This window comes from Chelonia mydas, chromosome 1 (genome assembly GCF_015237465.2).
Source record: "Chelonia mydas isolate rCheMyd1 chromosome 1, rCheMyd1.pri.v2, whole genome shotgun sequence".
Classification (NCBI taxonomy): domain Eukaryota; kingdom Metazoa; phylum Chordata; order Testudines; family Cheloniidae; genus Chelonia; species Chelonia mydas.
Genome location: NC_057849.1, coordinates 36,718,374 through 36,742,053, shown reverse-complemented (window position 1 = coordinate 36,742,053; position 23,680 = coordinate 36,718,374). Strand labels below are relative to the sequence as shown.

The following is a 23,680-nucleotide window of genomic DNA, read 5'->3' as shown; positions in this document are numbered from 1 at the left end:
AGATCATAATGCCTGGAGATGGGATCCAGTCACAGCGTCATGGGACCGCCGTGGGTTGAGTGCACGGTGGGTTCACTCTCCAACCCCACCACGCTTAGAGAATCCCCTCCACTCTGCACTGGGAGAAGTATATATTTGCCTAGGCCAAGGCCAAGGGGTAGATTAATCCAGCCCTGGACGTGGTGACCCATCTAGAATCTTCCCATGACACACTGCTGGGTTGCCACCACCCACTGTTTGGGTAACACTGTAGAGGACAAAATGAGGAAAGGAAAAAGAGAACAGGAGGAGAAAAGAAAAGGTGAAAGGAAAGCACAGATGATTATGAAGAACATAAAATCCAAGAGGAAGGGAAAGATATAGAGAGAAGAGGGCAGAAATAAAGTCCCATTCAGACCATGTGAGACTAAAAATAAGAAGCTAAAATCTGATTCCTTCTATGCCTTTTTATGCTGCTCCAAAGGGTGAAAGTGGGGTATCCAGTTAAGAAGGGTAGTGAAAGGAGTGGGATATCTCACTCACCTTTCCCTGCTTTCCCTCCAAACTCCTTCTGCTTTCACTTCCCTTACTCTGCCCCCCACCACTCCAGGCACCGTCGCCACAGCCTTGCTTTTCACGATGAAAATGTGGTCCCCAAATACATATCAAAACAGACAACACTGTGTTTGGGGATTTATATAATTACCATCTCTAAGGCACCTACCACCTTAGTATCTAGATGCCATAGACAATGAAGAGGAAAGAATCCTAGCTTCTGCGTGCAAAGATACTGAGTTTTCTGTCCCTGTCTTTCTCCGTTTATAGATGCTATCCAGATCAGTGAGGAACACATGCTCAAAATAAGAATTAACAAGGCTACATATTAGGATTCAGAACCTAGTGGGAAGTATATTTATTTGGTTTTCTTTGGGGAAAAACAGAAGACTCTTCCGGTTCGAAATCAAACCTGCACTCTTAGGTGTTCAGTTTCTAAGCTAAAGATCTAAAGGCTAAGGTGTAGACTAGTGGTTTTTTCAACCTGTCGTCTGTGGATGCCTGGGGGTCCACAGACTATGTCTAAAGTTTCCAAAGGGGTCTGTACATATGAAAAAAGGTTGAAAACCACAGGTGTAGGCCAGTGGTTCTCAACCAGGGGTCCGCGGCGCCCTGTGCGGGGTCACAAGCAGGTTTCAGGGGGTCCACCAAAATAAACCAGGGAGCAGGGCCAGCGTTAAGAGTCACTGGGGGCGGGCCCAGGAAAGAAAGCCAGAGCCCGAGTCCCACTGTGCGGGGCTGAAGCCAAAGCCTGAGCAACTTAGCTTGGGGGGGGGGGGGGGAAGGGGCGGCTATGGCATGGGGCGCCTGGCAATTGCCCAGCCTGCTACCCCGTTAACTCCACCCCTGGCTTTTAATCTATTGCAGAATCAATGCAGAAAACCAGTTATTGTGGCACAGGCAGGCTGTGGAGGTTTTATAGCATGCTGGGGGGCTGCAGAAAGAAAAAGGCTGAGACCCCTGGCATAGGTCGGCAGCAAAACCTGCCTCACCCACGGCCACGTCAGGGCGGGGGGGTGATACCGCACTGCCTCAGGGATGCTGCAGGGTGAGCACGCGCAGGAGGAGATGTTGAGACCACACAGCTACATGGGGACGAGAGGGTTAACCGGCAAGGGACGCTGCCCGCCACGGGCATGACGGGAGCTGTAGGCAGCGAGGCTCATGGGAGTTGTAGTCAAGGTTTCCCCAGAATGGCTGCCTCCCGCAAGGTAACGTGCGTGGCTCCCTCTGCCACCTTCCAGCGGCTGCGCGGGTCACAGCTGAGCTCCGGGGGCCACGCTCAAAGCTGGGCGGACGCCGCTGGCGAATGTGGCCCATGGTAGTCGCCGTGTTAACGTGAGCAGGAGTAACGACCTGTTGTCAAACCCGGTCCCTGCGGGTGGCTGGAGGTCAGGGTCTGTGCTGCCAAGGGCGGGGGGGGGGGGTGGTCACTCTTCGTCTGAATTTGGTGTGACAGCAGCCGGTTCAGGGCCCCCTCAGTGACGTGGATAACTGGGGCTTTGAGAGACCATTCATCTCTCAGCCCCTCCCCCCCCGGGCAGAGTGCAATTCTGCTCAGCCTCGCCATGCTGCCGCTGTGCTGGAGGAGAAGGTCACTCACTGTTGGCAGCACAGTCCAGTGGATAGCCCACAGGACTGAGAGAGTGGAGACGTGTTTTAACTCATGGTCTGCCACTGATCTCTGCATAAATTAGGGCAAGTCACTTCATTTTTCTGTTTCCCTTCCCACCAGTGCTTAATTTTTGCCAGGGCTGAGCCCCAGCACCTCTGGGCTTGCTGCAGGAGTTACGAATGTAAAAAAAAATTGCTTGAGCCCCGGCACCTCTTGCGTTACAAATTAAGCACTGGTTCACACCCTTTTCCTGTCTTCTCTAGTTAGCCTGTAAGCTCTCTGGGGAAGGGAACATTCTTATTGTGTGTTTGTACAACACAATGGGACTGAACCCAATCTAATCTTGACATGTGAATAAATAATAATAATTTCTGGAATTATTATAATTAGTGACATGTTGAGCCCAGGTCAGACCTCTAGATCTGGCCAATCCTGAATGTTGGGAGTCAGTTTTTAAAATACAAACCCAGATTCAAATTTTGCAAATGACCCTACCTTTATAAATGGGAGGTTCAAAGCACTGCAGACTTTGTGATATTTGCAGCCCTGATCTGTATCCGAAACTTGCATCTGGAGCTCATCTCCGATTATAATCTTTGACTTTGTAAATAAATGCAAAGTAGATTATGCAGAACTTTAGCGATTCAGACCGAAGTCCATCTTGTCACCCATTAGTGTTTCATGTCAGCAATCTTACACAGTAAGGCCCTGATTCTGCAATGTGTTTATGTAGACCTGCATTGAAGTCAGTGGACTTCCATACAGGTGCAGGAGTTGCCTCTCATTGCAGGATGGGGGCCTTAATGGTTAAAGGGTATAAAATAAGACTGTTGTGTCTATGAGAAGTTATATATTGGACCAACAGTTAACTAAGTGAAACTATATATGGCATGTTATCATGAATACACTACATTTTATAGGCAGTATTAAAAACGTCATCAAGACATTATGGAAATAATAGATAATAGGATTTGAAGGATTGCTTCCCCCGCCCTCCTCTCTTCTTTTCTCTGTTTTATTTCCATTTTCTGTCTAGGAATCTTTTTCCAGAAGTGCTGAGCACCTGCAAAGTGAAGTCAGTCACTTTGTAACTGGGCATAGTGCTCCATCTGCTGGTAACTAGCACACGTAACTACAATCTAAATTAATCTTGCTGTTCTCTTCAGAAATTGCTCCTAAAACATATGGGGCCAGTCCAGGCTCTCCATTGTTGAGCAAAACTCTCCATTAACTGTTTCCATTAATTTCAGTGTGGCATGATATGGATCATTATATTCACAGCTAAAATTGCCAGTAGAGCATGATTGTTCCTGTGTTTTTGTTTTAATTTTGATGCATTTTGAGGGGTTGTTTTTCAGTGCAAATGAGTTAAGGTCCATAATAAGGGGTTTGAGTCTCCATTGCCTTGTACCTTTTATGGTAATTTTGACCTAGTGCAAAGTGGGTAAAAAAATGTTACAAAATGGGAATGATAGAGTTTTTCACTCACCATGCAAAGGACAAAGGGCTTGATTTTGCACCATTAAAGTTAATGGGAGCTTTGTCATTGTTTTCAATAGACATAGGACTGAGAGCCTTAAATGGAAATGTAATGTACAAGACAGTGGAAAATCAGGCCCAATATGTGCAGGCAGACAGTGTGCAAGCTTTCCTAGAGAGTCTGCCATACCATTGTCCTTAAATCCCAACCTGTGTTTGCCTTTGATATTCAAGTCCTGGGCTGATTCTGAAGTGGTTGATTAGTGAATCAGGCCAGAATCGTTCCAGCAGTAAAAGAAGTCTAGTTTCAAGTCTCTCAGGAAAATTATGTAACTGATTTCTCAAAATGTGTTCTTACAAAGATAAACAGAAGTTTTAACTTTGTTCTTATATTTTTCTTTGTGTTGTCCTCTCCCAAGTGAAAACTAAATTCACTGCACCTTTTGTTTAAGCAGGTATGAGTTTCCCTTGTCTTTACCTGGCTGATTCTTGTTTTCTGAAATACACATTACAGGCATTGCTATGTTCAACGTGTTTCATTGTTTTGTTTTGTTTTTAACTGCAATCTATTTCAGATAAGAAAAGTATTCTGAATTTGCAGTTTTCATAGGCAAATATGAGCGCCCTTCAAGGGACATGGCTGTGGACTGAGCCCACAACTTCCTCTAGCTTTCTCATTCATAGGAGACCGCAGGGAGGGCAAGTGGTCATTTACACTAGTAAAACAGGGAGTACTGGGATGCAGGAAAGGCAAATCAGAATTGAGTATAGGCTAAAACTGAGATCTGTTATCCTTTGGAATAGTCTCCTAAAGGATACAGTGAATGCCCCATCACTCAGGACTTTTAAAATAGATAGGACTGCCACTAATAAATGTATAATGGGGAATAATCCCACACTGGTAGGAAGATGGATTAGGTAGCTTCATAGATCTTTTCTGCCTCTGTATCTGTGTTTCTGTGGTCATGTAAGTGACATATTTCATTAGGGAGTGCTTTTCCCATCTGAACTGGTGCCCCAGCATGGTATTAAAGTAACTGCACCAGCAGAGAATCCCCTTTCTCAGTTCAGTTGTAAATGTGAGAACCTGGCTGTTCAAAGATTGCATGACACTACTTGGCAAAGAGGTCAAAGACAGAATGAGCATGGAAATTCTCCTACGCCCCTCAACCCTATGAGTAATCAGTTGAAACACATTTTCAGAACAGAGCTGTTGCTGCTGTCCCTACTGGAACTTGTTGTATTGATCGAGGACATCACTTTCCAGTGCTGGCAATTCATTTTCTTTCACAAGCATTTTAATTCACCTTAGGGTTAAAGAAGCGGGGAGGGAAAGAGAGAGAATTGTTTTTTTTTTTTTTTTTAAAGGAATTTCTTCAGCACTGTTTCATTTCAGGGTTCCAAATTTGTTATTTCCATTTTTTATTAATTATAGTTCCCCTTAAAAACCATAGTGGAGGAGCAGGTAGGGTGAAAAATTAATGTCGCAAGCTTGTGAATAAAGGAACAGAATGGGGAAGAGATTAAACACTGAAATAAAAAAAACATCTGGCATTATATACTATACTTAGGACTCCCCTCATAGCAGCCTAGCTGGTTGGGAATTTTTTCTTCCCTAATATGTAGCATAGATTGCCCTTTATCTTGTATGAATCACCCCCCAGGAAAAAAATCCTGTGGGGATGAATTGAAGGGGAAAAACAGTCTCTGCATTCAAGTTAATTTTGTGATCCTCTCCCCCAATCCCCTCCAAAATTGTAAGCTAAATGAAGTTCCCCATTCCTACCTGAAAAAGGAATTGTGAGGGAGGTGAATAATCTCACCGGAACAGTGTGAACTAGGTGAATTTTGTTCTCCATTTTTCAAATGGGGAAAAAAAATGGGACATTTGCCCAAGATCTGTGAGGGATTTGTATTCAACATGGTATTAGAACAGAGGTGTTATTAGTAATAGAAATAATGGATTTTTTACAAAGGAGTTTTATGTTGTCAGTGGCTCTTTAAAAATTATTTTAAAACGGCCTTTGAATAAATTACATATTCATATTTCTATTTTTTAGGAATCTTGAATGTTTTCTCCCGTCTGCTGTGGCCTTGTCTTTCCAAATCTCGAGTGCAGAAATGGACAGCACCGGTCAAAACAATCTGAAACGGAATAAGTCTGAGAAGAAATTATTGAGGAAACAGATCAAGGCCAGAAACACTTTAATGAGGCATGAGGGCATTGAGTGTGTATCGCACACCACAAAGGTGACGTGAGGTTCCAATTGTTATGTGAGCCTGACTGCACAGCTTATCCATACCCTAGCCTCCCCTATGTACTGGCTAAAGTGCAGTTCTGCTCTGAAAAGTGACTGTGAAAAGGGCAGTGAGACTCCATGTTGATTGTTTCACATTGATTCCAAAGCAGAACTGCACTTTCGGCTTTGGTCAAAGCTCTTTGTCCATGGAGAAACTCCCAGTGACTTTAATGGTCTTTGGACTAGGTCTTTTAGGCTGAAAGGATAGTTCATGTGGCTGGGAAAAGTTCTGATAGCCATAATTATGTTACTAATAAAATTTGTTACCTTCATCCATTAATATACATGTTAGAGCTTCACATTCCGTTTCCCATATTGCTTTCTTTGTCTCCTCTGCTATCATTTTTGTGCCTTCGTTATTCTTCCCTCCATGCTTCTCCACAAAGCATAATCTCTCTTTTTCAAACTCCCTATTAAACCCCACTCCTAGAAATCTTTTCCAACACTAATCCGATCCTCACTAGTAATCTCACTTCAGCTTCTCTTATGTAAACTGTCATCCCATGTCTTGCCCTGTCTGTCTCAGGGCTCTTCCTCATTCTAGTCTTACGGTTGCCATTGCAATCTTGGCAGTTGTTTTAAGGCAAATTGTTGGGCCTGGTTTACACTGAGATTTAAAACCATGTGAGGATGTAGGTAAATAATGATTTGAAAACCTAGTGCAGATGGCAAATTCTTTGGGGAAGGGACTATCTTTTCGTTCTGTGTTTTTAGAGCACTAGCACAGTGGAATCCTGGTCTGTGGCTGGGGCTTGTAGGTGTTACAGCAATCCAAATGAAAATAATATAGTAATAATAGTCAGAATTTGTGGCTGAATTTAACCCAGAGACTTCGAAAATCCTCTGAACTTTGTGATACAGTGACAATACACAGATTAGGTAATGAAGAGACTTTCCTGAAATTCCCTCTTCATTGAGACTTTGTTTGCTAGGTTTCAAGCCAGAATGATTTTTTTTTTTTATGTTTGCATTGTAAACCTCTGGAAAATGTGATTTGTTACAGTACACAAGTACTGACACTGTCCTGAGACTCCATAATAGAAATATCTGTCAGTAGTTATTCAGACATGTCACCTAGCACTCCTTGTTAAGATTTTAAGAGTACTGTGATCCTTTTCCATTTATTAAATCTTTCCCTCCCATTTTCAAGCCAATTTGCTCTCATTTGGAAGAATTAGACACTATAATTTGAAACAACAAAACTTTTTAGGATCTGCTTTCAGAAAAGCTAATAGAGCATTTATAAAAATACTTTTAGAAGAAGATTGGCTGACTCATTCTGGGAAAGATGTTGAGGAGAAAAAATGTGTGAAAGGCAGATATGCCATTTTAGGCCAATAACAGCATATGCTTGCTAATTATATGAAGGCACCAATATTGACTGTATACTTAAGGTTGCATTTAATTTGCCCTTAAAGTAGGACTAAAATCCCTCTGTTTCACACTGAAATGATTGATTTACTATCCAAACTTGGCAAAATAACTATTCAGAAGACAATTGGACTTTGTCTGTAATTTTTGCAAAATATGTATGATCTTTTGCAGAGGAAATATTTTAAAATGCTTTTTTTGAAATTTTGTCATATTTTGTTTAGTTCCACTAGCGAAACAACCACACTCCCCCAACACACACACATTCTGATAACTCTTTGGACATCAGCTAGTTTTAGAGACAAGGTGGGTGAGGTAATATCTTTTATTGGACCAACTTCTGTTGGTGAGAGAGACAAGCTTTCATGCTACACAGGAGGAGGACTGATAGGTCAGATACAGAGTGAGAGCTTTGTGAAAAGCGTTCACCCACAGGTGATGTTGTGTTTTTGTCTTTTATTATTTTCCTGAGAGAGTGCTTGTCTACACTACAAAATTATGTTGACCTATCAGTCCTCAACCTCAAAGGGAACCTGCCCAATACTTTCAAAAGATGAAGTTTAAATTCATAACTTTGCTAGACACTAAAAATCATGGTCTTAATAAAGACATTGGATTGATGTTTCATTATGACAATTTGTAACCCATTAACCCTCCCTTTTTGTTGTATTACTGTAGGGATGTTAATGGGCCACTTCACCTTGAATGGTCCCTTAGAATATGTGGTAATTGCTTATGCTAAACTATCTGTTGCACCTTGTATTTAGCTGCCATGCTCAGAGTACCTTTCCCGGACCTGATGAAGAGCTCTGTGTAGCTCAGAAGCTTGTCTCTCTCACCAACAGAGGTTGGTCCAATAAAAGAGATTTCCTCACCCAGTCTCTCTCATATCCCGGGACCGACACAGCTACAACAGCACTGCATATCAGCCACTTCTGAAATTCTAAAATTAAACACTCAAAAGGTGATTCCTCCTTACTCAAGTGAACCTAAATAAACAGCGGGGCTGGCTCTCTCTCTTCCACCCCTGAAAGAGAGAGAGAGAGAGAAATTCCATATGAAGGAGTCTCAGAAGCTCAGCTATCAGCTCCATTTTGAGTCTGCATCTTTTTGTGATGAACCTGATGGCATGTGGGAGACGGGGACTTTGTGGAAAGCCTGTGATTGAGGGAATCAGTCTGTGCTGCGGCATTAGTGCTTTAAGAGAGCCCTGGTACTACTGCCTCAGTGCGCCATGAAGCAACGCTGGGGCAGCTGAGCATATGCCTACACTGCAATGCAAGCCCAGGGTTACTGGGACTTGAGTCTGCAGACCCTGGATTTGAAAAGTCAGGGGCTTGAGTGTCCATGCTCATTGGTGACCTTAGGTTTAGAAATTTTGAGTCAGGGCCCCATACTGGGGCACCAGCATCCGTACTGCACTATGCAGACCCAAGTCCAACCAACCATATGCCAGACTACTTAGCGTCCTCCCAAAATGTGGACGCTCTAGCCCTTGGTTCATGGTGCAGCGTTGAAAAACTTGACAGTCCATCCCGCACATCACAGGAAGTTGTTACAGCCCGCCAACACATCCTGCCAAGCCATTGTTTTGATGTGCATGCTCCCAGCAACAGAAGCCAGGAGCATGGAAGAGTCACCATCTGAAGAACTTCTCTTGCTTGGGCTTTCACTCCTGCATCAGGAAACAGGCGGAGCGTCCATGAGATGCTGGTGCACATTTCAGCAATGTTTTGTGACCCTCCGAAAGCACCTGATGGAGCTAATGCTGGAGCAGGAGGAGGACGACAACGATACAGATATGGAAGAATGGTACTGGCTGGTACGACTCGCGACTCTCAGTATAGTTGCTGATGTCCTCTATGTAGACCGGTGCTACTGGAGTAGGGCTGCAAGCGCAGATTGGTGGGATCCCATCGTTATGCAGACCTGGGATGACCAGCAATGGGGTCAGAACTTTTGCATGAAGAAAGCTACATTCCTGGAACTTTGTGAGCAGCTTGTCCTGTCCCGCCAGCATCGTGAGACCTGTGTGCGGGCGACCATATTGATCCAGAAGTGGATTGCTATTACTGTTTGGAAGCTGACTACTCCAGACTGCTACAGGTCAATTGCTAACCAATTTGGTGTTGGAAAGTCAACTGTGGGTAAAGTGGTGATGTAGGCTTCTGAGATGATCAGGCAAGTGATTTACCCAGCTGCGGTGGACAGAAACTATATTTGTGAAGTAACTGCTGGTTTTGAGAGAATAAGCTTTCCAAACTGCATCGGAGCCATTGATGGGACTTGTGCTCCTTAGGGAGCAAATGAGTACATAAACTGCAAAGGGCACTATTCTGTTGTTACACATGCCCTTGTGGACCACAGAAGCTGATTTATGGACACCAGTGTGGGCTGCACTGGAAGGAGGAATCATGATGCCAGGGTTTTGTGCTGGGCAGGAGTCTACCTTTATGGAGAGGCTGGGATTCTGTTTCCACCAAAGGACATTGTCATAAAGTCTGACTCGGAGTTACTGTCCCCACTGTTATCCTGGGGGACCCCACATAACCCCTTTTACGTTGGCTTATGAAACTGTATCCTGAGCTCGGGACCTGGCAAAAGAAGGGTTAATCACAGTCTGAGCAGGTGCAAAATGGTGGTTGAATGTGCATTTGGCTGACTGAAATCCCCCTGGCACTGTCTACAGACGTGTTTGGATTCCAGTGTCATCAATGCTGTCCGCATCACTGTGGCTTGCTGTGCTCTTCACAATCTGTGTGAAGCCAAAGGTGAGCTGTTTGCCCCTGAATGGAACTATGGCAGTGATGGATTGCTGAATCAGTACACTCAGACAGAAAGAAAGTGCACCTGTGACAGCTGCGGCAGGATGCACCCAGGCAACACAAATCCGGGATGTTCTGTGCTCCCACATTATGGGTTGGCATGGGCCAATGGAAGAGGGAGAACAACATGTTTAGGAATGTTTTTCTACATCAGTGTTGACAGTAAATGTGTGTTGTGACAATACATCATTGAAATGTGTGTGAGGGGAGGATATTGTCACTGTACACAGTGAATGGGTCATATTCATAGAATCATAGAGGATTAGTGTTGGAAGAGACCTCAGGAGGTCATCTAGTCCAGTCCCCTGCTCAAAGCAGGATCAACCCCATCTAAATCATCCCAGCCAGGGCTTTGTCAAGCTGGGCCTTAAAAGCCTCTAAGGATGGAGATTCCACCACCTCCCTAGGTAACCCATTCCAGTGTTTCACCACCCTCCTAGTGAAATAGTTTTTCCTAATATCCAACCTAGACCTGCCCTCACATATTTTTATTTTGGATGACCTGACTGTTAATGTAATGGACGGGGAACTGTGCATTTTCATTATTGATTGATTGTACCCAGAGGTGCTGAAAAATTGTGTATGGCTATAACTTGCCCATTGTTCCTTACCCTATGGTTATCTTTATTATTCAAAACAAAAATTGTAAGACATGATGTAGTGATGGCAATTAACTCTCTGAATAAAATAAAAGCCTTTATTTGTGTTACAAAAATAGCAATATTAAAGCATTTCCAGGCGGGCAAGCCAACTGTGTTTGCCACCAAAGTATTCAAACTTATGGTACCCGAATAGCACATCTGTGAATGGAGTGTGTTGGTCAGCTACTGCGGTGGCCCTCGAAAGTATGCCCTTCCCAAAATGTGCCTAGCTGTCTGGAGTTCCTGCTACGGGAAAAGTTTGCAGCTATCAGCCCTTGGGATTGGGTCAAAATTCGTGGGGGGAATCAACAGGATGCTGCGCTAGGATCTGTATGGCTTACTGTCTTCCCACAGCGTCTCATACAGGCTTTTATGACTGCATGCAAGCACACACCTTAATAGAACAGAGAACTCCACAGCCACCCCACCCTCTCCCAGACACATTTCCAGATGGCCTACTTACCCTCCACTCCTATTGTGGACAAATGATTTTGTCACCAATGGACTACATATTTAAATGGGCCACATTTCAACCCCCACCTGCACCACCACCACCTGGACAGTTCATTGTTTACAGGTGGCTCGTTACACTCTTGTATAAGTACAGAGCAGTGTACTCACAGGGAAAACAATATAAAGTTCTTATTTTTATAACGCCCCAGCGCCAAAGTGCTGTCCGTGCAATCTGCCATGAGTGGATACCCGCTGCTGCCACAGCTTGTAATAACTTTTGCATTGCTTCATAATCCGGAAATCCTCTCCATTCCTATATTAATCAAAACAAACATGGAGCCAGAAACTTACCAGGCTCTTGGGTTAATTCTGTTTCTTCCAGTTCTGTGGCAGGCTGCTGCTCAAGCTGGGGGGGGGCAACAAAAGGCTCCTCTGGACCCAGGATATGCTGCAGCTGCTCCAGTGGCAAAGCCTCCTTGGACTGGTTCCAGCACCATAGTGACTTTGCTGGCCTGAGTCGGTGCCTGCTGGACTCTTCCATTCCTATATTGGATTCAGAGATCAGAAGTTTGTCACCTGGGCTGACCAGGCTGTTGTAAGCACTATTGGCTCCGTGCTCGGTGCAATACCCCACACCCAGTGAGACTCCTCATAAAAGGTGCAGGATGAAGGCGGGTTCTCAGAGGTGCAGTTCTCATCCCTGGATTGCCAATAGTTGGTCTTGAGCTGCTTGATCCATTTTCTGAGTGGTCACTGGTCCAGTGACTTCCCAGCACTGCCAGCTTCTTCTCTATTTCTTTTTACGCATGGTCATTGCTAGTACTCCTACTAAAACAAATCTTTTTGCTGGCCTCCCATCAGAGATTCACCAAAATCTGACTGTGCTCTCGGGACCAGGAAGTGGCACGCTTGACAAAAGATGACTTCTGGTTGATGGCCGTAGCTAACGACGGAGAAGGTTTACTCTGTAGCTCAGTGATCAGAATAAAATGGAAGGGTTAAACGCTGCCTGGCTGTACAAGCGGGGTTGCTTCCATTTCCTGGGGGTCAATTGGCTACTTTTGGGATAGAGAGGACAAAGAACAGTGTCTGATGGGTTTGTGGGATAGCATTGGCTAACTCTCAGCCTGAGCTGCATCCACATATGCAAAACGATGGAGTTTGGGCCCGAGTGCCAGTGGGACCTGGGCTCGAATCGACTCATCCTGCAAAGTCCTGGGGCCTGGGCCTGAGTCAGCCAGGCTTGTGTGTAAATGGAAGAGGGGTTTGAGCTCAAGCCTGTGTCTGAACCCAGTCTTGCATTGCAGTGTAGCCATACCCTGAGTGTCGCTGCACCGAGACACTGGCACATCAGTGATGGCAACTCGTCCCATTGAGACTACTCCCGTGCATAAGTGTTTGGAGGATGAACTGTGGCCCTAAAGCTGTATTTTGAATTGTGTAGCAGGCCCCTTGGATAATGGGTGATTCTATTCTTTCAGCAGGATGTCCAGTATATCTTTACTTTTAGCATTTTGGGGCATCCCCAGCAAGCTAGCATCCACTCAGAGAAGTACCCTGAAGGGGATCTGAAGTTGGGTTCTGAGCTGATCCTGCTCAGGGCTGATTCTGCTCAGCACTGGTTGCATGGTTAGTCCCTAACATGGGGCATGAGGGATACCTCATATTGCTCTCAAGTGGCCCTCCTCCCCTGGCCCAATGAAAGAATAGCATGAGTGGGTTATGCTAATGAATGCATCAGACTCTCCTCAGACAGAGGAAAGGGTTACCCTTCCTTGGGGAAGAGAGTAAAGAGAAAAATGTTGAGGATGATGTTGGAGGCCACTCCTTCAAAAAAGTTATTGGGGGAGTTTAGAAATTGGCTGCTGAGCTCAGTTCTCTCTGAGTTCATTTGTGGGAGCCATAGCACTTGGCTGTCATGAAAAAAATCAGGCGGATACAGTTAATACAATGGGATTTATTTTTGTTCCACCCTTTCAAGGGTATCGAAGGACACTTACAGCCAACTGTTGGCTATGGAATCTGCAAATACAAATAAATTCTGTAGCTGAGGGACAAGAATGTTCAGGGCATGTGCAAGGCACATGTCATCCCTGTATTGTAAATGTGTAGACCCCCCCTTCCCACCCCCGCACAGATACCTGTCTGAAGGCACAGTTGTGGTGTCTGTACACACAAATATGGGCATGTTATGTCTCTCTGAGCTTGAATGCTCTTGTTCTGTAAAAGCCTGTCCCCTAAATGTGTGCTTTACTAATGTGCTCTGGGCTTCAGATAACCGCAGACTAATTGAAATAGAAACATTTCCTTTGGAATATCAAACAGAATAATCACAGACCGATTTAGAGATAATAGCTTCATTTCTCTTTATGACACTTGTGTTTGTGAAATGCTATTTTCAAGTAAACAAATCAGTGATGACCACTAACGTGTCTATTTAATTTTTTTAAATTAGAGCTTGGTCGTTGCCAATGGAGGTCTGGGTAATGGTGTGAATAGACACCAACTGCTCAGGATAGTAGAGGAATGTGGATTGGTGGAAGCACTCTTAATGCCTCCAAATAAACCGTATTCATTTATGAAATATGGGTCGACAGAAGAAGCAAAGAAAGCCTACGACACTCTCAATGGGAAAGAGATAACACTGGAGGACTCCGACCAAAATGTTACTCTGTATGTTAACTTTGTGGAAAAAGGTATCAATATTCTGCTATCCCATAAAGCATCACTGTTCTTCCTTTGCTTTTCAGTTGCTTGTTATAGTGGAACCGTGGATGGAATTCTGGGTCCATGAGAGTCAATGGAAGTTTTGTCATGCACATCAGTGGGGTCAGAAATTCACCTTATATTTTTGAACTGTGTTTGGTGAATCATTCCTGGTTTTTGTCTTTTATTATATGGAACTTAGAGCAATCTGTGGATGCTTGAAACAATACTTTATATGGCTAAATAAAATAGATGAATAAATACATGTATTAAATATAAGGGTCAGCTTTTCCAGGAAGCTGAAAAGCAAAATTAATTGCCCAAAAGGATCAAACAATAATAGGAACAATAATCTACTTTCCTCATTAACCAAAGTCTAGGGAAAAAAGAGGGGTCTTGCAGCATACCCTGAAATCTGGTCTCTTGTAGACTGAGGTATGGAGTGAATGTCAGAACTAAAGACCTTTCACAGAAAATGTCCTGCTAGCAGCTCCTTCTTGTTTAATGCTAGGAGACTGCAGCAGGAACACCTCCGTGAGCACATGTGGTTGTATCAGGTGGAGAGAGAGAGAGATGGTCTCTCTGGTAGCTTGGAGCCAAACCATTTGTTGCTGGAGAGGAAGGATAGTCTTTGTGGTGAAGACAAAAGGTTGGAACTTGGGAGGTCTGAGGTCAATTCCCATTCTACAGACTTCCTGTGTGACCTTGGCCAAGTCATTTGATCTCTCTGCACCTTAGTTTCTCATCTGTAAAATAGGAACAATAACACTTGTCCATTTAGATTGTGAACTCCGTCTCTTTATGTTTGTAGAGCATCTAGCACAATGAGGTCCTGATCTTGGCCCCTAAACTCTACCACAGTACAGATAATTTTCAATAATAATTCATAGGGCTGTAAGATGGGAGCCTGTTACTTAAGTCATTTTCTATTAAGATAGGTGTTGCAGTGAACATTTGATCGCATCTGGTTGCACAGCTACAAATGGCCATCTTAATTTTATATCATTTCTTACATTTAAGAAACAGCATATAGCATTCAGACATGATACTCTCTTCACTGTACTCTATGCTTGTCAACCACGAGCAGTGACAAATCCTGAGTCCTGGCAAGATAAAATTGAATCCAACTAGAATCTCCCCTGAAACGCATGGGAAAGTTTTGACCTTTATTTTGACAGACAAATCTGATATTTTTTGAGAGTGGAAAACACTAAGTCTCTCGGGTCCTACACAGTGAAATTTGAGAATTGGGTTGTATAGCACAGAACTTGGATTCTGATCCTGTTTTATGCTACCAAGGAGGGTAATTAATTCAGATGATGATGATCTGTCTAGGGTTTATCATTATTGATAAAAGAACACAAGGGGATCATTTTCCATAAGCAGTAGCACTGTTTTATTTCTATACCCACAGTGCATTGGGAGGACATTATACCTATTAGCTTGCCTCCAGGCCTGATGATGGTTGAAGAGCTTGTGTCTCCTGAAGAAGAACAAAAGATGTTGGAAAGTATTGATTGGACAGAAAATGAAGTCATTCAAAATGGTTAGTAGAACCATAGAAGGTGAGACCTTCAAAAATAACTGCAAATTGTCCTTTTGTTGAATTTAATTTCTGCACGAAGTCTGCATCTTGGACAATTTATTCCTTAAAATCATTCTGTATATTTAGTCCTTTTAAAATTGAGTTTTATATCATACAGTTACATTTGAATTATGCTCCTGCTTCCAGAAGCAGCTACTGTAGAGTCATTTCCTGACAGCATGGTCAGTCAATGAGTTTGTTCTGAGAATGCAGCACCTGTAATCTGGTAGCCTGCCTGGGAGCTGGAGCTTTTGTAGCACCAGAGAGAAGTCAAAGAAGCTCCCTTCCCAGTTGCTCGTGTAGTTTCAAATGAGCTCTGTGGAATAAATTTCTTAACAAAGCCAGTTATTTTTTCCAATTAGCTTCCATATTACAAAGTAACTTTTACTCCTTGACACAGCACAAAGCATTATATTAACTTTAGTTAGTGTGCAGTGTAACGATGCAAGGAAGTAAAAGTTCCTATTATGTCCATATCATGAGCTTGTTCAAAGTGTCAGCCGTGGCTCAAGAAAATTGGTACTGTTGTCAGAGAGAGACAAACACACGGTCCAGGGACCTACAGCCCTTGCTCCCATGTGTAAGCATTGATGTCTGTGGGATTGCTGCTATGTGTAAAAGCATCAGGGTTTTGACTTCAAAGAGAAGTGGTACTAAAGCTGTGTGTTATTTTGTCACTCATAGTACATGGGAAAGTTGAGTTGTATATTGAGGTTCACAAATAATAGTGTTTTCAACTATTGAATAGTTCTTGAGCTGCACAGAGATTGTGTGGAATAGGCAATAGGCAAATACCCTGCAATTGTGTAAATTAATTGTGTAATTTAATTGTGTAATTTAATTGTGAATTGTGTAAATTAATATATTTTACATATTTTAATATTTTTACATTGTTTAATTTTTTCCGCTTCACAGCCCAGAAGTCTTTAAAACACAGAAGGGTAAAGCATTTTGGATATGAGTTTCGATATGACAACAACAATGTAGACAAAGATAAACCATTGCCTGGAGGTGAGAACTTTCCAATGAAAAGGCATTTTAAAATGGCATTTGTTTTAAATCTGTTTTCCAACAGATACACACAGAACTTAACTTCAGTACAGTGTAATGTTCCAGGAAGTTGTATAACTAAAGCCTTGATTAAGGAAGGCACTTAAACAGGTGTGTAAATCCAATTAACTTCAGTGGAATTTAAGGACACGCTTAAACACCCTTCTTGAATAGGGATACTTTCCTGAATCAGTGCTGTAGTAAATCATGTTTTAGCATGCATGGACGGAACCCATTTTTAATCACTTATAACTTGGTATTTTTTTCAAACTTTTTAAAACAATCATGGATGCCATTCTTCACTGAGGTCTAGCCAAATGTAGATTGTGAACTTCTAAATTTTGGTCACTTTTTTGAGCAACCGCTATATGAGGAACATTTCAAATTCATTTTTATACTGGAAAAAGGGTGTATACACACACAGACACACACACACAATATATAAAGTAAAATGTTCAAGTTATTCAAGATGGTAAAAATATAATACTTTAAAAATATTTTTTAACACATTGAATAACTTGAAAATGGCTGAATGCATTTTCCTTATACTTTCCAAAACAACTCCTCTTTGTGCAGAAATCAATCATGGGAACTTTCTGAAAAATTGTCCTTTGAGTCTGAGAGCTATGAGTCAGAGAAAACAAAGCAAGCCATCCTACACCCTAGCTATATAAATAATAAAATATGGAATTCAGTTATATTGAAAGTTAAACACAAGTGTTTAAGGTGACATGTATACAGTTTCCCCTGTACAGATGCAAGTTACATTGTATTTCGCCTGAAATTGTGCTTAATCATAAAAGTGTTGATATTTATCTTGGCTGTTTTGTGGCCTCCAGCTAGATGTTAAATGGTCTGTGTATGAAACGAACATAAACGGAGGGAACAAGTTTTGGAGAGAAAAAGCAGTAATAACCATCAATATTGGAAGATTGCTGAAAGGAATATTTCTTAGCATAGCATTCAAGTGTGCTGTACTTTGTTGAATTTTACAGTTAAGTTTTCATCTTGTATAATAGCAAACTGCAAACTCTCTGAAGGTTTCATTTTTGCATATTACTGATAAAATACTTTAAATTCAATAGATTCATTAGGAGACCTTATTTAATTCAACGTTTGAATCAGTAGCAGGCTTTAAGAGTTAAATTTTAAGGGTCAAATTTTCAAAGGGATCTGTCACAGGCTGGCCGGCCCCAGTAAATGAAGTAGCTCCCCTGTGCCCGTGCAGATGCTCCCATTTGGGCAGCGCTGGCAGCTACAGAAGATCAGGAAGAGACCCAGTGAGGGAGAGAGTCCTGGTGATTCCTCCAGGAGCCTGGAAGAGGTTTGTGGGGAAAGCTGCAGGGAGCAGAAAGCTCTCTACAAGATCATCCCAGGGAAGAGGGAGGAATTGGAGACTGTGTGTTTGGGACCTGCAGGTAGGAGAGCAGCAAGTGGGGTTTGCTGGCTGGCAGCCCCAAGCCAGAGAGCCAGGGCCAAAAGGCTGGAGAAGGCTAAAGGCAGGAGGAGCAGCAGAGGGAGTTGCCTGCTGGAGCTAAGGGTGGAGAGGGCTGACAGCTGGGGAACAGCAGAGGGGCTTACCCACTGACATTTCAGGGCCAGAGAGTGAGACCGAGAGGAACTGTGAGAGGGCTGGTAGGTGTGAGGGATGCTCCCAGCAGAGAGGCTGTTGGGGTTCCAGCTGGGAAGAGTGGGCTTGCACTTTGGTTGGAAGGGCCCGGTGGCTGTCCTGGTATAAGGACAGGAGCAGGCTGCAGGTGTAGTAAGAGATGCCAGGGCTATGTTTTGCATGTGCTATTTGCACTATGCTGGGGGAAAACTGGACGATGATAATGGGACTTTTGTTATGATTTATGTGGACTGTACTTTTTTAATAAGATAACCCTACAAGGGCTATATTTGCCCCCAGAAAGAGTCTGTGGACTATTTTGGAGGAGTCTGCAGGAGGGAAACTGAGGCAGGCATGTCTGTCATTTAGCAGCCTGCCACAGAAGGGTGCTCCAGGCAGGGACTGCCCTAAGACAGGGTCCTAACTCAGCCTTTAATTTTGTGCAAAGCACTTGTGCACCTGGGTGAAATTCTGCACCCATTGGGGTGAATGGGGATTTTGCCATTGATTTCAATGACACCGAATTTGGCATCCAGTTATTTATGTTCACAGACAATAGAAATTGCACATGCAAACAATGGGCCGAGTGCTGCCAGTCCTTTGTGTGTGGCGGGCTTCTAAGAACTACTCATAGTCTATGCAAGTTACACATGTAGAGGGTTTGCAGGATTAGACCCACTATTTCCATGCACACATCATAGTGAGTACAATATTGCCTGTGTAATTGATGGGGTGCAGTGACTTACAAGCCCCATTTTGGCTGTAGATATTTTATCATATTTCTGTGCATTTTGTCCAGTTGTTAGATTTCTCCTTCACCAAAAGCAGAAAAAAAGAGTAGGAAAACATCTGGTTTATACTTCTGTTTGTAATAACAGGGCTCCCGGGAATTTGCAGGATGCTTCTGGAGAAGTGCTTGAAGCAAGGATATATCAAACATAAACCCGATCAGTTGACAATAAACCAGTATGAACCTGGACAAGGTAAGTGCATTTGCCCTTTAAAAAAAATCAAACTCAATATTTTATCTAGGATTGAAAACAGAAAACCAACTACAATGGGTATGATTCGGAGACAGCACTTCTGCATCTGCTAAGTTCCACAGGGAGGCTTTCATGAATTGAGGGCAGTGTCTGGATGCAGTCTTCCTAACTTGGGAACTCACATTTAGAGATATCCTGGTATTGAAAATGAGTAACTGAGATTAGAATCTGGCCCAAGCGTCTTAGGCCAGGTCACGGAAGCTGATCATGTAATAGAAGAGTTGGTAACCTGGAGAGGTAAACAGTCCATGTATGACAGGGTCAACCAAACCCATTTTTCACTCACTTCCTGAGACAAAGATTCAGGAAAATCACCTGGTCCAAGTATAACTGCAGGGCTTTCAACGGGCTGGCCAAACTCAAACCTTTCCTGCCATGTTTTGCCAAGCAACAAGAAACCCCCTTCTATAAGTACATGTGAGAGAATCTTCAGGATGATGCAAACTGTATCCCCATGTTGGAGGAAGGGAGTGCTGCTCCAACAGTCTCTTCCAGACTCAGTAGGACTGAAGAGAGAGTTACTTCCACTCATGCATCCACAGGGTAAAGCATATGCTGTGCTTTTTACTGAATTCAGTCATCAAGGCAAGGTACCTGGCTTTGGCTTTCCCGTCTCTGGAATATATCTGGTTTGTCCTTATGAATGAAGGACAAACACTTCCCTTCCAGAATTAATCTCTGACAGTGTACTAGTATCTGCCAACCTAGGGTCTAGACATCTGACCCTGTTCGTTCACATATCTGACAGCCAGTTAAATTGGTATGGTTATGTGCTGCTGGCTGGGTTATCTGAATTAATTAGTATGAATTGTAATTTTCTTCCACGAATACAGAATATGTATAAAACCTTTCTTAAGCTCTAATCATTTAGGACATTAATTAGTATACAGTATGTGCAATCCAGTGCATTGATATAAATACTATCCAGTATCTGTACTGAGTCAAATTCTATCCCTACCTTCTAAGCTTTTCAACGCAGGGACACTGACTTCAGTTTTCAAAAATGATTAGTGATTTTGGGAACCTCAGTTTTTGGGTGGCTACCTTTAAATGGGCTTGATTTTTCTGAGGTCACTTTGAGAAAATCAGGCCACTATAAGGTATTTCAAGTTGAAGATCCAAAAACTCAGGCACCTGAAATTTCTATTCACTTTCAAAAATTTAGGTCATTGTCTCTTAGTATGTGTCTGTGCAGCTCCTAGCACAATGAGATCCTGATTGGAGTGTTTGGATGCTGCTACAAAGAAATAATAGATGCACATGTCTTTTATCAGGCTGACTTCAATATATTTCTGAGGGCAGAATTTCTACACTTCATATTGTAACCATGTTGTAATATAGTGAACTTCTTGTAAGATGCTTAACCTATGTAGTTCTGTATGGGATTAAGTACATTGCTCCTCTTGAAACTAATGGAAGTCAATACATGTGCATCTGGGGGCAAAATCTGGCTTCTGATATTGGTACTGTATATAAGACTGGTAAAAACAATTAAAACAAAACATTTTCCTGTTGGAAAATGGGATATCGTAAAAATCAAAACTTTCTGCAGGGAGAGATCAATTTTGACAGAAGTTTTGATCAGGAGAATCTAAACAAAATGTTTAATTTGGGGTCAGGTCGCCATTAATCTGTGTCAGGTTTCAGAGTAGCAGCCGTGTTAGTCTGTATTCGCAAAAAGAAAAGGAGTACTAGTGGCACCTTAGAGACTAACCAGTTGATTTGAGCATGAGCTTTCGTGAGCTACAGCTTACTTCATTGGATGCATTCAGTGGAAAAACTCCGATGAAGTGAGCTGTAGCTCACGAAAGCTTATGCTCAAATAAATTGGTTAGTCTCTAAGGTGCCACTAGTACTCCTTTTCTTTTTTCATTAATCTGTGTGTCTGCCAGAGCAGCTGCAGTGCCATATGGAAGTTATATTTCCAAGTCCTTCGTGTCCCCATTCTCCCCATGGACCCTGCTTTCTAGCCAGACTCTGTCTCCCATAATGCACTGGAGTCTCCCTGTGGCTGAGCTACTGCAATGCATTTTGAAAACAAATGTTGATTTGGGATGAAAACAACTGTTGAAATATCAGAATTTCCCATGGAAGGGGAAGGAAATTCCATGTTTTGATCTGCTGTAGTACTGCATTACACATAGTAGGCATAAAAATGCACGAGGTTACTGCGTTATGGTTTGCATGTGAACAGATGTGAAAATGGGACTTAGGAGAAGCTTACATTAAAAGTGATGGTATTTCAATATAATTGCAGTGACTATTTATTCATTCTCTGGTTTTTGTGTTATAGGAATTCCTCCTCATATTGATACTCATTCTGCTTTTGAGGATGAAATAACCTCTCTCAGTTTAGGAGCTGAGGTATGCTTAATATTTCTTTTTATATTTTGATGATACTCAAATGACATAAAAGTAAAGATCTGAGTAGATCTTAATAAAAGGTTCCATGTTTTACATGATGTTTTTTCTCACTCTTTTGTGTCAGATGTCTAGCATGTTAACCTGTAACAATAGTGCGATACTTAAAGGGGTGAAATTCTGGCAACATTGAAGTCATTGCCGTTGACTTCAGTGGGGCTAGGACTTCACCATAGAATAAAATCTTCCATGAAACTGACTGTTTTAAACTACTAGGACTCAATTCTCCATTGCCCTTCCTCAGTTTTATTAGCACCTTCAGAACTCTCATATTAGTGCTCCCGTGTATGTCTCTACCTCATTTCTTCCTGTACCATTCCCTCTTCTCTCTGGTCTGTCCAAGCCTCTCTCCTATTATTCCTGTGTTTATTACAGTAGCTCGTAGAGGCCCTATTGGGGTAGACACTGTACAGACATCTAGCTAGAGACAGTCCCTGCTCTAAAAAGCTTACATCCGAAACAGACAAGACAGACAAAGGGTGGGGAGAGAAACGGAGGCACAGAGAGGTGAAAGGACTTGCCAGGATCACACAGCAGGTCATTGGCAAGGCTGGGAATAGAATCCATGTTTTCCTGCTCCTAGTTCCGTTCCCTCTCCACACCCTTTTTTCTGTTCTGCTTTGTAATTCGGTTCTTGTACAGCACTTATCACCGTGGTATGAGAGCATCCATACCCACTCTCTACTTTGTGCCTTCTGTGCTTGGAACAGCGTCACAACAAACATTGGCTAAGTGCCAACCCCATTTTCCTTCCTGTCATTCCTAAATACCTACATGTTGCCGGCACCCAGTGCCCAGAGGCAAAACAACAGCAGGGGTTTGTTACCCGGTGTGCTTTACTTAATAATCACAACGGGGTGGAGAAGCAGAAAAGTTTGTTTGCAGCTTTTCTGCTTCTCCACCCCGTTGTGATTATTAAGTAAAGCACACCGGGTAACGAACCCCTGCTGTTGTTTTGCCTCTCGGCACTGGCTGCCGGCAACAGCTTTTGGCGCCCAATGTGGGGCAACAAGCCTGCAATTTAGCCTTGCCTGAATCCCTTCCGGCGGTCAAAAATTGTGGCAAAAACCAATGCCCAGTGCGCACTGGTAAGTTCATCGGGGGCCTCAAAAAAAACACAGTTTAATCAACCCCAAAGGGCACAACGGTGCAACGCACTCATATAGTAAAAAAGCAGCTGTGGGCAACAGTAAAAAACCAGTCCCTTAAATAAAATAAAAACCTTTTAAAATCCAAATTATATGCTCTGTTAAAACCTAAAAACGCCCAAAGTTACCCTGTAAGTATAAAACAAAAACAGAGCACAAAAGGTAAAGTACGGTGCATGCCCCTAAAGTATATTTTAGTAAATTAAGAAGTATTTAAATCAAATCCAATAACTAAAAATAAATTAAAGCAATTTTCTACAGTTAACTGGCCTCAGTACCAATTAAAAAACCAAAAACAGTGGCTGCCTGGAAAATCACTAAATCATGTTACTCCTGTTCTGTCAACAAACAAAAAAGTAAAATAAGCATTCCTATGCTTACTTGTTTATAACCTTGTGGTCTCCTACTAATATTTTACAATGCTGTAATTTAACCCCGATTGGCCCAGTAGCAATTAATGTCAGTCCCTGGACCCCCACCCCAAATGTAATGGCAGATCCGGTGTCTCCTTCGGCCCTTACACCCACACAAAGTGAGGCTCCTTCGGCCCCTACACCCACACAAAGCAAGGCTCAAAGTAAAATTCCTAGTAAAGCTCATAGTAAGGTTCAAGCTCCATCTGCTAAACTATACCCGTTACTTACCAAAACTAAAATTGCTTGTAATGCAATAAAAAAACCAAGCTGCTCTTACCATGCAGGTCTATACTCATGCACCTTTTAATCCTATAAACCTGGCTGCTTTCAAAGCACAGGCTAAAAAATTTTCTATCAACCCAAGCAAGTTTGTATCGGTTTTTGAGAGATATCTTAGTAGCTATAAGCCAAACTAAAATAATTGTAATGTCCTTCTGCCAACATTATTAACTAAGGTTAAACAAAAAGAAATCATAGCTAAAGC

The 23,680-nt window shown here is 42.7% G+C and overlaps 1 protein-coding gene across 8 annotated transcripts in view; it reads left to right on the top strand.

Moving 5' to 3' along the window:
• Positions 1-1,510: 1,510 nt before the first annotated feature.
• ALKBH8 (alkB homolog 8, tRNA methyltransferase) overlaps positions 1,511-23,680 on the top strand; it is a 79,550-nt gene continuing 57,380 nt past the window's right edge. Inside the window, exons 1-7 of one of the 8 annotated variants that reach the window (XM_027822163.3) lie at positions 1,511-1,745; positions 5,689-5,878; positions 13,674-13,914; positions 15,339-15,470; positions 16,425-16,520; positions 19,047-19,151; positions 21,505-21,575. In XM_027822163.3, coding sequence (XP_027677964.3) covers positions 1,699-1,745; positions 5,689-5,878; positions 13,674-13,914; positions 15,339-15,470; positions 16,425-16,520; positions 19,047-19,151; positions 21,505-21,575 — 882 coding nt within the window. In that variant the 5' untranslated portion in view covers positions 1,511-1,698. Of the gene's footprint in view, positions 1,926-3,241; positions 3,265-4,969; positions 5,470-5,688; positions 5,879-13,673; positions 13,915-13,968; positions 14,048-15,338; positions 15,471-16,424; positions 16,521-19,046; positions 19,152-21,504; positions 21,576-23,680 lie in introns of those variants that run through there. The other 7 variants (XM_043529852.1, XM_043529827.1, XM_037890175.2 and 4 more) reach the window with 7 other exon arrangements.